Source organism: Ammospiza caudacuta, chromosome 24, assembly GCF_027887145.1.
Source record: "Ammospiza caudacuta isolate bAmmCau1 chromosome 24, bAmmCau1.pri, whole genome shotgun sequence".
Lineage (NCBI taxonomy): Eukaryota > Metazoa > Chordata > Aves > Passeriformes > Passerellidae > Ammospiza > Ammospiza caudacuta.
In genome coordinates this window covers 5,150,957-5,166,381 of record NC_080616.1, presented here as the reverse complement: position 1 = coordinate 5,166,381, position 15,425 = coordinate 5,150,957, and the positions used below count along the sequence as shown (strand labels likewise).

The following is a 15,425-nucleotide window of genomic DNA, read 5'->3' as shown; positions in this document are numbered from 1 at the left end:
CTTCAGCCCTGGATGAACCTGGCTGAGCACCAGGAGGAAGGGAAAGGGAAAGGGAAAGGGAAAGGGAAAGGGAAAGGGAAAGGGAAAGGAAAGGGAAAGGGAAAGGGGAAAGGAAAAGGGGAAAGGAAAAAGGGAAAGGGAAAGAGGAAACGAAAAGGGGAAAGGAAAAGGGGAAAGGAAAAGGGGAAAGGAAAAGGGGAAAGGAAAAGGGGAAAGGAAAAGGGGAAAGGGAAAGAGGAAAGGAAAAGGGGAAAGGAAAAGGGGAAAGGAAGAGGGGAAGGAAAAGGGGAAAGGAAAAGGGGAAAGGAAAAGGGGAAAGGAAGAGGGGAAGGAAAAGGGAAAGGAAAAGGAAAGCAAAGGAAAAGGGAGGAAAAAAAGAACTCTCCCTGACACCTCACCTGGAGAGGAGGAGGAGTTCAAGGCAGTGAGAAGCTCCATCCCCTCCCCTAACCTGAACCAGGCCCAACTGAGGGAGCTCCAGAGCAGGAACCCCACACACCCCAAGGAAAATTCCAGAGGAAGAGGGTGAAGAAACGAGAGGGGGACACAGCAAGGAGCAGGCAGAGCCTGAGCTTTTTGCTGGTGCTCACCCAGCTCCTTGTAGAGCCCCCAGCTGATCCCTGAGAGCAGGGCCAGGGTGATGAGGTCCCCCAGGCTGGCAGCGATCGGCGTGGCCACATTGTCAGGATTGATCCCCATCTTCTTGGAGCCAATGATCACCCCGATCATAATCATGCCTGCAGCCAGAAAGAGGCCAAAAAAACCAAAATAAGGCCAAGGGGAGGTTGATATTTCAGGAGGAGGGGCACAGCAGAGGGGGGACTCTCACCCAGGACCAGGGAAGCGATGAAGGCAGTGGCCACGCTGCTGGCACACAGCAGGACAGCGTGGTCCATGCTGAAGTGCCCATCTGGGATCCACCCAAACACCACGGCTGCAATCGAGGCCAGGAAACCAACCACGGTGGCCTGGACCTGGAAATGGAAGCACAGGGTCACCAGGACAGTCCCACCATGGCCTGGACCTGGAAATGGAAGCACAGGGTCACCAGGACAGTCCCACCATGGCCTGGACCTGGAAATGGAAGCACAGGGTCACCAGGACAGTCCCACCATGGCCTGGACCTGGAAATGGAAGCACAGGGTCACCAGGACACCAGGACAGTCCCACCATGGCCTGGACATGGAAATGGAAGCACAGGGTCACCAGGACAGTCCCACCATGGTGGCGTGGAAATGGAAAGCACAGGGTCACCAGGACACCAGGACAGTCCCACCATGGCCTGGACCTGGAAATGGAAGCACAGGGTCACCAGGACAGTCCCACCATGGTGGCCTGGACTTGGAAATAAAAAGCACGGGGTCACCAGGACAGTCCCACCATGGCCTGGACCTGGAAATGGAAGCACAGGGTCACCAGGACACCAGGACAGTCCCACCATGGCCTGGACATGGAAATGGAAGCACAGGGTCACCAGGACAGTCCCACCATGGTGGCGTGGAAATGGAAAGCACAGGGTCACCAGGACACCAGGACAGTCCCACCATGGACTGGACATGGAAATGGAAAGCACAGGGTCACCAGGACAGTCCCACCATGGTGGCGTGGACTTGGAAATAAAAAGCACGGGGTCACCAGGACAGTCCCACCATGGACTGGACCTGGAAATGGAAGCACAGGGTCACCAGGACACCAGGACAGTCCCACCATGGTGGCGTGGAAATGGAAAGCACAGGGTCACCAAGACAGTCCCACCATGGCCTGGACCTGGAAATGGAAAGCACAGGGTCACCAGGACAGTCCCACCATGGTGGCCTGGACTTGGAAATAAAAAGCACGGGGTCACCAGGTCACCAGGACAGTCCCACCATGGACTGGACCTGGAAATGGAAGCACAGGGTCAACAGGACACCAGGACAGTCCCACCATGGCCTGCACTTGAAAATAAAAAGCACAGGGTCACCAAGACAGTCCCACCATGGTGGCCTGGACCTGGAAATGGAAAGCACAGGGTCACCAGGACAGTCCCAGGGGTTGGGGAGAGCTTGAGCACATCCACGAGGCTGGAGATGGGTTTGGAACACAAACCCTGTGAGGAAGCCCTGAGGGAGCTGGGGGTGCTCAGCCTGGAGAAAAGGAGACTCAGGGCTGCCCCCATCACTGTGCAGCTCCTGAAAGGTGCCCGTGCTCAGCTGGGGCTGGGCTCTGTCTGCAGGGACTGACACAGCCAGAGCACACAGCCTCAAGGGATATGCAGGTTGGACAGCAGGGAAAAGCTTTTCATGGAAAGAGGGATAAAGTTCTGGAATGTTCTGCCCGGGGAGGTGGTGGAGTCCCCACCCCTGGGGGTGTTTAACAAAGCCTGGATGTGGCACTGGGTGCCAGGGCTGAGTTGAGGTGCTGGGGCTGGGTTGGACTCGAGGATCTGCAAGGTCTCTTCCAACCTGGTGATTCTGTGAATTCTGTGAGAGCTTGCCCAGAGAAGCTGCGGCTGCCTCATCCGTGGAGATGCTGTGAATATTCCCCTTCCCTCTGCTCACCTGTATCAGAGCCATGTTCCCTGTAATCATCTTCCAGAGCTCTTTGTGTGAATCCATTTGGCCAATATTAGCCTGTAAGAGAAAACCAGACACCATTACACCTGCCAAGAGCCAAATCCCTGCCTGCCAGGAGCAGGAGGGGACTCAAACCCTCAGGAGAACAATTCAGCAGAAAAGGGAGTGTGAAGGGGAACCAACACCAACCAAAAATCCAAAAATTTTGGCGTCACCAACCAAAAATCTGATGGGAATGCTGCAAAATCAACAAGATCTCTCTGTGCCCCTGCGTGGTGGTGTTCACAGGATGAGGGAAGAGATGAGAATCTTGACTCCATGTTTCAGAAGGCTGATAATTTATATTATATATTATATATTATATATTATATATTATATATTATATATTATATATTATATATTATATATTATGTTATATATGATACTATATGATATTACATTATATGATATTACATTATATTATATGATATTACATTATATTATATGATATGATATGATATGATATGATATTATATTATATTATATTATATCATAATTACATTATAATATATATTATAATATGCATTATAATTATATTACATTGTATATAATACATTACATTATAATATATATTACATTATAATATATTATAATTACATTATAATATATATTGCCTTGTATATATTATATTTTATATTGTATTTATATTCTATATTGTATATATATTCTATATTGTATATATATTATATTGTATTTATTTTACATTATATATTGTATTTATATTACATTTTATATTGTATTTATATTACATTTTATATTGTAATTCTATTATATTGTAATTCTATTATATTGTAATTCATTCTATTCTATTGAGATACTAAAACTATACTAAAAGAATAGAAGAAAGGATTTCATCAGAAGGCTTGAAAGGAAAGGAAAAGAATGATAATAAAATCTCGTGAGACAGCTGGACTGTGATTGGCCATTAATTAAAACCATTTTTAATTAGAAACAACCCCATGAGGCCAATCCCAGATGCACCTGTTGCATCCCACAGCAGCAGATAACCATTGTTTGCATTTTGTTCCTGAGGCCTCTCAGCTTCTCAGGAGGAAAACTGCCAAGGAAAGGATTTTCCATAAAATGCCAGCGACGCCCCTGCAGCCACAAACTGCATTTCTCTCTGCTGGCCCCGGGTCAGGCTGCCCCAGGGCAGCAGCAGAGCCAGGGAAAGCTCCTGCTCCAGGAAAAGCCGAGCAAACAAGGCTGGGGACACGTGGGGACACAGCCCTGGCACAGGGGGCACCTGGCACAGGGAGAGCCTGAGCAGGACTGAAAAATAACCCAGTAAACATCGCTGTGGGCGACACCAACCAGGACAGCAGGTGCAAAGGGCTTTAATTCCTGGTGTAGGGTCCAGAATAAGGCAGAGGAATCGCTGCAGGGCACGAGCTCTGCTCCTCCTGCCACCTCCGGCGTCTTTATGGGAAGAATGGGTAAATTTATACCAAATTGGGTAAATTTATACCCAATTTGCATCATTAGAAGCTGAGGAACTCAGGAAACAAGGGAGAGGCTCAAACACTGGAGTGGGAAATGCATTTTGAAGGAATCTATTTTAAATGAATTAGAGAGGGAACCTCTGAGTTTTTTAGATGATGGGATTTATTTTTCTTATTTTTTACAGGAAGGGTGAATTCAGCTCACATCTTCACTGCATGGCTCAGAAGGTCTCAAAACCCTTAGTTACAAAACCTTTTAAGGATTTATTGACCAATAAAACATTGCCAACAAGGGTATTTGTGCTTTTTGACCCAATCTTTAAATATTTCATCTTATGGACTCATGCTACAGTGTGAGCTTTCTTAGCTAATAACGCTATGACACAAAAACCTACAGAACTGCATCCTAAGCTTGTGCAAAACAGCAGCAATTTCCTCCTCTCATGTGGAAAATAAAACCAAGAAATCCAGAAATTGATTAACTAATCGATTAATTAATCCCCTGCTCTCCTTGCTGGACGTGCTTTACTGAGATGCTCCCACCTCTGGGGCAAATTCTGGGCACAGAGGAGGAAGGAATGGGGGAAAAGCAACAAAAAGTGGAGCAGCAGATCCAGCAGAGGAATCTGAGCTCCACAAGAAGCCTGACCTTAAAATTCCAGCGCCATGGCAATTAGGCTGGGATTAGCATAACCTCCCTTAATCCTCTAACTAATGGGGGAGCTTTGCCTCTTAATTGTGAAAGGGATTTCTGAGGTGCCTTAAGGCAGCACTAATTGGGAACCCAAAGCCTGAGAAAGGGCTCCAGGCTGTGGAGAGAGTTTGGGATTGTATTTGTGCCCAGAGAAAGCAAGTAATGATAAATCTGACTCTTTTCAGAGGGCTAATTTATTATTTTTTAAATATTATATTAAAGAATACTATACTAAACTATCCTAAAGAACACAGAAAGGATATTTACAGAAGGTTAAAAAGATAATAATAAAAACTTGCGACTCTGTAAAGAGTCTGACACAGATTGGCCCTGATTGACCAATAAATCAAATCAATTCACATTAAACTAATTAAACAATCACCTGTTAGATAAACAATCTTCAAACACATCCCAAAGCAGCAAAACACAGAAAAAACAATGAAATAACTGTTTTCCTTTTTCTCTGAAGCTTCTTAGAAGAAAAATCTTCAACAAAGAGACTTTTTGGAAAATATGAGTGTAACACTTGTATTGTATTTGTGGGGTGCCCAGATGAGGGAAGGAATGATAAATCTGACTATGTGTTTTCAGAAGGCTAGTTTATTACTTTTAATATTATATTAAAGAATACGATACTAAACTATATTAAAGAATACAGAGAGGATACTTACAAAAGCTTAAAAAGATAACAATGAAAACTTGGGACTCTTTCCAGAGTCTGACACAGCTTGGCATTAATTGGCCAATAAGTCAAAACAATCCACATTAAACCAATGAAACAATCACCTGTAGCTGGTTTCATGTGAATTGTTGGTTTCGCGCGAATTTCAATCTCCAAACACATTCCAAAGGAGCAAAACACAGGAGAAGCAAATCAGATAATTATTGTTTTCCTTTTTTTTTTTTCCTCTGAAGCCTCTCAGCTTCTTAGAAGAAAAATCTTAAACAAGGAGATTTTTTTCGGAAATTTTTTTGGGACCAACGCCAGGAGCTGTGGGCAGGGAGGAGCTCCCTCCACCCACCTGGGAGCAGAGACCCTCCTGTGCCACCAGGCCTGGGGAGGCTCCTGGGGGCGTCTGCAGCTCTAATTCCAGGATTTGAGGAGCACAGCAGGGAAGGCAGAGGCCAAAGCCTCTGTGGGTCAGCCTGGGAACAGGACAGGAGCCTGTGCTGGTGTCCCCAGGGCAGATGGGGCAAAATTCTGCATTTCCTGTGCCAAAACTGCCCCAAAAGTGCCCCAGGAGGGGACACACGAGGGACAACAGTGCCCAAGCAGTGCCTTGAGCAGCCCAGCAGGGAGAGGGGCCCTGGGGCCAGGAGAGCAAGGATGCCAACAAGGGAGAGGGACACAAACAAAGGGAATTGTTTGTTGGATTGTTTGTTTCAGAGAGAAGGGGTGAACAAAGCTCAGCCTCTGTCCCTGCAGAAGGAGGAGAAGGAAAAGGGAGGAGGAAAAGGGAGGGAGAGATCTTCCTCTACCAGAGATCCAGATATCACCCAGTGCAGCTCTGCTGTGCCTTCTCCTGCAGCAAGGGCAGGCTCAGAGGAAGGGAATGAGCCCAGCAGAATTCGGTTATGGGATTTGTGTCCTTGGCAGCCTCACACCAATAATTGTCACAGCTTGGTACTGGCCACTGGCACATTGACCAAACAGGCCACAAAGGGTTTGTCTGGGCTACAAATGGTTAAACACGGTGTTGGAGCCTGTTGACTTGGCTAAAGCAACCTAAACATTGATTTTTGGTTGATCTACAGGCAAATCTGCATGGCAGAAGGAAGTAAATAAAACAAACAAGTGCTAATAGATCATTGGATTCAACCCTATACTTGATTCAACCCTATACTTGATTCAACCCTACATTTGATTCAACCCAATTTTTGATTAATCTCCATGGCCAGGGTGAATCCCAGCAGGACAAACACCCAGCTGTGACCTCCATCCTTGCAGACCCTGTCACTCCCAGCTGTCCCCTCCTGCCCTGGTGACATTCCTGTGCCCAGCTCCTGCTGGAACAGCTGGATGCCAGCCCCTGGGGGGACATTCCTGTGCCAGCTCCTGCTGGAACAGCTGGATGCCAGCCCCAGCACAGCCCCTGAGCTGGCAGCAAAGCTCCAGCACCATTAACCCTTCACACCCCATCAGCCAGCAGGGTGTGAACACCTCCCCAGCACAGCTGGACCCCGGCTCTGGTGCCTGGGGTCACCCACACGGGGAAATTTGGGCATTTTACCCTCACACACACAGAGGAGGTGTCCCTGTCCCTCCCCAGCTCCTGGGCACTCACAGCTGTGGACAGGCGCGATGCCAGCGTCATCTCCAGGTTGCCCTTCAGCCCCAGCAGAGCAGGAACCAAGATGAACACCTCAGTGACCTGCTTGAAGACGTCCCAGTGCTGCAAGGTTAAAGCACATTCGGTAAAACCAGGAAATTTCACAAAAGCGATTCAATAAAACCAGCAAAGGACATTCAGTGAAACCAGGAAATCTCACCAAAACCAGCACATCTCACCAAAGCACATTCAAGCAAATCTCACCCAAGCACATTCAATAAAACCAGCAAAGGGCATTCAATAAAACCAGCACATCTCACCACACTCAATAAAACCAGCAAATCTCATCAAAGCACACTCAATAAAAGCAGCAAATCTCTGACCAAAGCACTTTCAATAAAACCAGGAAATCCACCCAAAGCACACTCAATAAAACAAGCCAATCTTAGCAAAGCACATTCAATAAATTCAGCTCATCTCTGACCAAAGCACACCCAATAAAATCAGCACATCTCACCAAATTACATTAAACAAAACCAGCCAATCTCACATTAAAGCACATTCAATAAAACCAGAAAATCTTACCAAAGCACACTCAATAAAACCAAAAAATCTCTGATCAAACACAGTCAATAAATCCAGCACATCTCACCAAAGCAATCCAATAAATCCAGCCCATCTCTGACCAAACACACTCAATAAAACCAGGAAATCTCTGACCAAAGGACATTCAATAAAACCAGCAAATCTCACCAAACCATTCAATAAAACCAACATATCTCACCCAAACACACTCAACAAACCCAGCCCATCTCACCGTGGCTGGTGCCAGCCCTGGCTCAGTGCCACCCTCCCTGTCCCCCCTGGCACTGCCCCGAGCACCCCCAGTGCCCTCCCTGCTGCCACTCTGGAATTTTTATATATATATATATATTTATTTATATATATAGTTTAAATATATATATAAATAGTTTATATATATATATATATATAAAAACTTTATATATATAGATATATAGCTAGATATATATAGATATATAGATATATATATATACATATAGATATATAGATATATACAGATATATATAAAAACTTTATATATATATTTAAACTATATATATAATTATATACATTACAGAATTATATATTATAATATATTCATATACTAATGATATAGCATAATAATATTTTATAAATATAAAAAATTACATGTGAAATTATATATATAATTATATACATATGGAATTATATATAATATCTTTTATTGATAAAATAATATATTAATATAATAATGCAGAATAATAAAATTATATAAAATTTTTCTGTATAAAATTTGATATAGAAAATATATATTTTATATATATATAAAATATATATTTTATATATATATTTTATCTATATAATATAAGATTATATATATGTTATATATAGATATATATAACATATATAATATAGAATTTTTACATATAAAATATATATTTTATATTTATAATATAATAATATACATTATGTAATTATATATAATATATAATAATATATTAATTATATAGTATAATAATATAATATTATATATATTTTTGCAAGACACAGCAAAGGCTCATAGCCTTTACATAACACAATAATTAAATAATAATATAACAACATAATAACACAATATAACAATAAAATAATAAAATAATATAACAATACTAGTAATGATTATAATAATGACATAATCATAATAATAAATAATTCTTCAGGATCTGCCCAGGATCCCATGCAGCACTGGAGGGGTGAGCTGGACCTGGGAGGTTCTGGAAAAATCCTCCATCCCCCTTCCCAGCCATGGGAATTGAATTCCAAGGCTAAAGGGAGTTGGAGCTGCTGGCAGCACAGGCTGAGCTGCTGTAATTAGGAATTTGTAATTACGAATTACAAAGTTTTACTCCTAAAGGCCACAGGAACAGGGCAGGGGAACACAGGGCTGAGCTGCTGTGGGAATTCCACAGCAATTACAAAGTTTTACTCCTAAAGGCCACAGGAACCAGAGCACAGGGCTGGGCCAGAGCCTCCCAGCCCCTTCTATTGTAGCTCTCAAATTTCTGTTGTTCCTTCAAATCCTGATTTTCTAAAAGGGCATCCTGAAGGTGAACTTTGTCAAGGAATAATTAATTGTGTAATTGATTGAATTGCAAATAACTGCTGACAAAAACTGTGAAAGTGCTGAAGAGTTCAGTGCAGTTTGGAGTATGAAAGATGAGACCTGACATTATGAACACCATGTGTCAACACTGCCCACAAGGGCAGCGCCTGCTCCAGGAAAAACTTTAGCCTGGGCTCAAATCACTGTGGGGAACTTCCAGCAGAGGCAGGCAGGGACCTTATGAAGGGAAAACACGCTTGAAATATCCTTTTTTTTTTTTTTTTTTTTTTTTTTTTTTTTTTTTTTTTCCTCAGAAAACGATTCCAGTAAAGCTATTCTGGAATAATTTCCCCCGTCCAGCCTTTCCTGTTTGGAGTCACTTCCCAGCTGTCCCGGCAGGTCCCACCACGACGAGCAGAGCTCAAAGGCACGCGGGGAAACTGCTGCTGTGGGCAGGACAGCACCCACAAACCCCAAAGAAACCCTCTGCCCTCCTGGCACAGGGGCTGGCACCGGAGCCTCGCGCTGCCCACACCACCAGGCCTTGTCTGCCCAGAGCCCAGCAGCCCCAAGCTGAGCAGTTTGTGCTGCCCAAGTAGATGTGTCCCCATCCCAAAACCCAGTTTGTGCTGCCCAAATGGATGTGTCCCCACCCCAAAGCCCAGTCTGTGCTGCCCAAATGGATGTGTCCCCACCCCAAAGCCCAGTCTGTGCTGCCCAAATAGATGTGTCCCCATCCCAAATCCCAGTCTGTGCTGCCCAAATAGATGTGTCCCCATCTCAAATCCCAGTTTGTGCTGCCCAAAGGGATGTGTCCCCATCCCAAAGCCCATTTTGTGCTGCCCAAGTGGATGTGTCCCCATCTCAAAGCCCAGTTTGTGCCCCAGAGATGGGAGGCTCTGCCCAGGAGAAGCTGCTCTGCTGCCAGGCACGCCTGGGGGACGTGGTGGGAGCAGCTCAGGCTGCAGAGGCAGCGTTCCCACATGCAAACACAGCCAGGCTGGCACATTCCCACAGGGAACACCTCGGTTTCCATCCAGGGGCAGCTGCCAGCTCCCTGCTGGCCTTTCCTAGGAGTCACCAGCACAGCCTGTGCCAGGGGGAGCACCCCTGTCATGTCTGGGTGGCTCCAGGGCACAAGGAATGGCGCAGGAAGCTCTGGAATGAGCCTGGCACACACACAGGGAAGCATTAACCTGGCAGAGCCAGCACCTGAGTGGGAAAGGGACAAAGGAGCCAGTCCCAGGGCTGGGGTGGCACCTGGGGTGTCCCAGGGCTGGGGTGGCACCAGGCAGCAGCAGCAGGGAAGGGTTTTGTCTCCAGCTGTCTCAGCTCCCAGGCCGCACCTTCTCCTTTGAGTGCCCTCTCCTTCCTTCATTCCTCACTTCTCTTCCATCTCATTAATTTAACTGAGCTGAATTTACCAAGCCAGGGCTGGGACAAGGAGCTGGAGGGTTCCCCCATCTCCCCCTCCCCACCCCGCACACCAGGGATAAACTGTTCTCCCTCTCCCTGCTGCTGAAGCAGCCCTGGCATTCCTTCATTGCAGCCTTGGCATTCCTTGGCTATTCCTTCATTGTTCCTTTATCCCACCCAGCCCTGCAGAGTGCCAGGGGAGCACCAGCCCCACCTGCACCATGTCCAGGCTTAACTGCACGAGGTCCAGCACCATCCCAGCCTCACCTGCACCATGTCCAGGCTTAACTGCACGAGGTCCAGCACCTTCCCAGCCCTACCTACACCACCCCAGCCATACCTACACCATCCCAACCCTACCTGCACAACATCCAGCCCCATCCCAGCCCTACCTGCACCACCCCAGCCCCACCTGCACCACCCCAGCCCCACCTGCACCATGTCCAGCCCCATCCCAGCCTCACCTGCACCATGTCCAGCACCATCCCAGCCCTACGTGCACCACCCCAGCCCCACCTGCACCATGTCCAGCCCCACCCCAGCCCTACCTGCACAATGTCCAGCACCATCCCAGCAGCCACCGTGCCAAATCCAGCCAGCAGGAAGGGGAACAGCACCTGCAGCCCGATGGAAAACGAGGTCTCCTTGAGGGGCGAGGGGGGCTCAGGGCCCCGCTCCGTGCTGGTGTCATCGCTCTCGTTGCTCTGGCTGCCGTTCTCCAGCAGAGCATCCTCCTCCCTCACCCCTTTGGCGTTGGCTCGGGACTCCAGCACCACCAGGTCCACGGCGGTGCCCTCGGGCCGCAGGAAATGCTCGGGCCCCGCGGGCTGCCCGCAGTCCCCGTTGGCCTGGGGGGGATCCTTGGGCTCCAGCGTGGATGTCATGCTGCAGGACACGCTCTCCCGACCCTTGGCTCGCTGGGCCTACAGCCAGCAGCTGCTCCAGGAGGGATCTTCTGCCAGCAGCTTATCCACACGGCCTTGCCAGCATCCAGGAGGGAGCTGTGCCAGCGCTGCTCGCCCGCCCGGGAGTGCGGAGCCTGCTGCTGCGGCAGCGATCCCCATCAAGCAGGGACGCGGAGCACAGGGGACACGGCAGCAGCTGGGAATGGCTCAGTTCCCCCTGTTCTGCTCCTTTCCAGCGCCCTGTGCACGATCCGAGCTCTCCTCCCCAGATGTGTGATGCCTTAGTGCATCTCCTCCCAGATTTCTTCCAGCAGATGTGACGGGGCAGAGGGAAAAACAGATGAAGTAAAGGATGCTGAAACTTAAAGGAACACTGAAGGAGAGGACTGGCTTTCAGACATGATCCCACTCAGGCTCTTCTTGCTGCCAGGGCTTTGCCAGCAGCACCGTCCCTCTGCAGGATTCCCCTCCGAAGGCTCCTGCGGCTTTGTGCCAGCACAGCCAGCGCTTCCAGCAGGCTGCGAGTGTCACTGCCGCCCTCCTCCTCCTCCTCCTCCTCCTTCCTCAGCAGCACGAGGCCAGCACAGTTCCTGTTACTCGCACCAACAGCAGCTCCCAGCGAGGGTTGGTTACTCACGGAGCCGGCCGGGCTGCAGGGTGGGGGCTGGCATTGGGGCAGCCTGGCACACAACGCGCGTTTCCGACAGCTCGCCCGTCACCTGAAACACACGGGGGAAAGCCGATATTCCGGGGGGTCCCGGGGCAGCCGCTCCATCCGTTCCCTCCAACCTTCGCCGTACCCCCACCTCTCCCCCGGGCACCCTCAGCGCCTGAGCCGGGGGGTGCGGGCACCGGGAGGGACCCGCAGGGCGATCCCCGCGCCCGGGGCTCCTCCCGTCTCCCGCAGCGCCCCGCGAGCCGCCAGCTCCGCGGAGATGCGGAGCGGGGCTGCCCCCGGCCGGCCCCCACGGTACCGCCGCCCGTGTCCCCGCCGTGCCCCGCGGTGCGGGTACCGAGTCCCCGCCGTGCCGGTAGCGCCCGGTGCCGCTCGCTCCGCTCCCGCTGCGCACCCGCGGCTCCTCCGCCGCCCCGCGCTCTGCCCCGCCGGGCCCCGCCCCGCGCCGCCCTGACATCACCGCCGGCCAATGGCGGCCGCGCCCGCCCCGCCGCGCCGCGCTCCCATTGGTCCGACCCGCGTGGCGTCACGTCTGGCCCCGCCCCCGGCGCGGAGCGAGTCCCCGCTGTGCGGATAGGCCACGCCCCTTTGGCGGCGCGGGGGCGGGGCCTGTGGGTCACGTGCGGCTGAGCCCACACCGGGCGGGAGCGGTCAGTCTGTCCGTCTGTCTGTCCGTCCGTCTGTCTGTCCGCCTGTCTGTCCGCCTGTCTGTCCGTGCTGCCTGTCCGCGCTGCCGTCCTTCCATCCACCATGCCGTCCATTCTTCCATCCATCCTTCCGTCTGTCCATCTGTCCATCCCTCTATGCGTCCATCTATCCCTCTATCCAGAGATCCATGGATCCATCCATCCGTCCATCCACCCATCCGTCCGTCCGTCCATCCATCCCTCCATCCATCCCTCCATCCATCCATCCCCCCAATGTTTTCCCTGCTCTCACCTCCGTGGATCCCTCTCTGGGGAAGCCTCGTTGTGCCCCTCTGGAGACAGGTTGCTCACAGGTGGCACCCCGACAATGCCACCCCCAGGGCTGCTTCCAGGGACCCCTTCCAGGGACACACAGCTGGATCCAGCCCAAGGAGCACCGCTGGGTTCCAGGTCTCTGAACAGAAGCTCAGCAATACTGTCACGTACTCAGCCTCTGTTTATGCCAAACTGTCCCACAACAAATAAATAAAGAGCACACAAACTCCTGCTACACTGCTACAGAGGTCAGGTCCTTGTTGCTCTGTGGAGTTCTGTGTTCCTGAATGAACCAGCTCCTCTGATTCATGCTTTCCTTTTATTTCCCTTTTTTTTTTTTTTTTTTTTTTTCTTGTCATGAGTGGAAATTTTGAGCCGTTGTTTTTCCTTCCTGCCTTTCCTTTCCTCCCAGGAAACAGGCAGCAGCGAGTTATTGCTCAGGGGGATGATGTGAGCCCAGCCTGGGGCCTTGGGGACACAATCTGGGCCAATGAGGGACACTGGAAATGTGGGGGGCAAGGGGAGGGCACAATCCCACATGGACACGGGGACACGGCCTGGAGCTGCTGGCTTCACTCGTTCCTCAAGGAAACAGAGGCAGGATTTGTTGTGACCCAGAGCTGCTCCAGTTCTGTCTGCTCCCGTCACAAACTGGGCACAGCGAGGTGTTCTCCTGGAAGATCTGGTGCTTTGGGAGAAGAGGATGAGAGAAACCTGTGGAGCAGAACAGCACAGAGAGAGCAGCACTGAGAAGGGATTGTTTGTACTGACAGGACAAGGGGAATGGATTCCCACTGCCAGAGGCAGGGTTAGATGGGATTTGGGAAGGAATTCCTCCCTGGGAGGTGCCCAGAGCAGCTGGGGCTGTCCCTGCATCCCAAGTCCAGGCTGAACAGGGTTTGGAACACCCTGGGATAGTGGGAGGTGTCCCTGCCATGGCAGGGGTGGAATAGACCCCAAAAGGGATCTAGAAAACTCCTTCCCTAGAAAGGACGGAGTGTAAAGTCCCTTCCAACCCAAACCATCCAGGGATTCTGGGATTTCAGGGATGAGAAGCCTTTGGGGTCATTTCACTCATTCTCAGCAGCAAAGAAACCTCATGGAAAACTGGAGACATCCACAGCCACAACTCCAGCCACAGCCAACTTCCATGCAGCTCCAAACCCTCCCTCCATCCTCCTCTCTCCAAACCTGGCTGCAAGGCTCTGCTTCCACCTTCACCTTTCCTTCCTGACTCAGAAAATCCATCACTCCCCCAGGATGGAGCCTCCAGTTCCTCCCTCACCTCCCCAGAAACAACAAATGCACCCAAATGTGACCTCACTGCTCCCCAGCTGCGGATCAGGAAGTGGAAATTGTGGGGACAAAAGCTGCCTGAGACAAGCAAACAGAAATAGATAAAAACCTCCCCCAGCGAGGCTGAGATAAAAAAAAAAAAAAAAGCAGAGGATGAAAGGGCAGGAAATTGGGTTTCCAATTGCAGGGAGCAGGTAGCAAAAGCAACAAAAAACCTTTGGAAAGGAAGGAGTTGAGCACTGAGCTGTGCTGGATGCTGGAATGTCTCCTGGAATGTGGTGCCCACGTGGTGCTGGCGCTGCTGAAGTGCCCAGCACTCAGGAATGGCCTCAGGGATTCACAGGAAAATCCAGTTTGGCCAAAATCACTTAAAAAATCCTGACAGAGAAGTGTCAGTGCCCTGAGAGGTGCCTTTGCTCCCTGTCCTGGCTCCACCACAGCCTCAGGGGAGCCCCAGCAAGGATCCTGAGGGAATTGTCACTGTAGGACACCAAACAACACGAGCACACGCTGCTGCTCTCAGGGTGAAGAAAAGGGAAAGTTTATTTTCTGACTAACATTTATAGTTTGCTAAAACTGACAGTGGATTGGAGGGTGACAGTGCCACCTCTCCAATGACACTGGACAAACCAACAGTCCATCAAATTTTTCCTCTCCTATAAAAGAATGCAAAACAATGAGTTATTTACAGAAAGGGTGTGAGGAAGTTCGCTACAAGAATGTCAACATCAGAAGGCTTAGAAAATCTTAAAAAATCAGGGCAACAGGAACTGGGTCCTTAATTCCTTGCCAGAATCTCATCAGGAAACAAACCTGAGCAGGTCATGGAGCAGGAGAATCTCATCAAGAAACAAACCTGAGCAGGTCATGGAGCAGGAGAATCTCATCAGAAAACAAACCTGAGCAGGCCATGGAGCAGGAGAATCTCATCAGAAAACAAACCTGAGCAGGCCATGGAGCAGGAGAATCTCATCAGGAAACAAACCTGAGCAGGTCATGGAGCAGGAGAATCTCATCAGGAAACAAACCTGAGCAGGTCATGGAGCAG

The 15,425-nt window shown here is 49.6% G+C and overlaps 1 protein-coding gene across 1 annotated transcript; it reads right to left on the bottom strand.

The window, feature by feature from the left end:
- Positions 1-446: 446 nt before the first annotated feature.
- SLC41A1 (solute carrier family 41 member 1) lies at positions 447-12,001 on the bottom strand. Its single transcript, XM_058819225.1, has 6 exons — positions 11,087-12,001; positions 7,016-7,123; positions 2,541-2,612; positions 830-974; positions 591-737; positions 447-451 (listed from the first exon to the last, which is right to left on the bottom strand). Exons 1-6 carry the CDS (start codon positions 11,420-11,422, stop codon positions 447-449), a joined length of 813 nt encoding a protein of 270 aa, XP_058675208.1. The 5' UTR covers positions 11,423-12,001.
- Positions 12,002-15,425: the final 3,424 nt, after the last annotated feature.

Coding starts and splice junctions, on each gene's coding strand:
- SLC41A1 (XM_058819225.1), bottom strand. CDS start 11,422: ATGACATCCACGCTGGAGCCCAAGGATCCCCCCCAGGCCAACGGGGAC. Junction 2,613..7,015: donor CATCGCGCCTGTCCACAGCT/GTGAGTGCCCAG, acceptor TTTCTCTTACAG/GCTAATATTGGCCAAATGGA. Junction 975..2,540: donor GGAACATGGCTCTGATACAG/GTGAGCAGAGGG, acceptor TTCCATTTCCAG/GTCCAGGCCACCGTGGTTGG.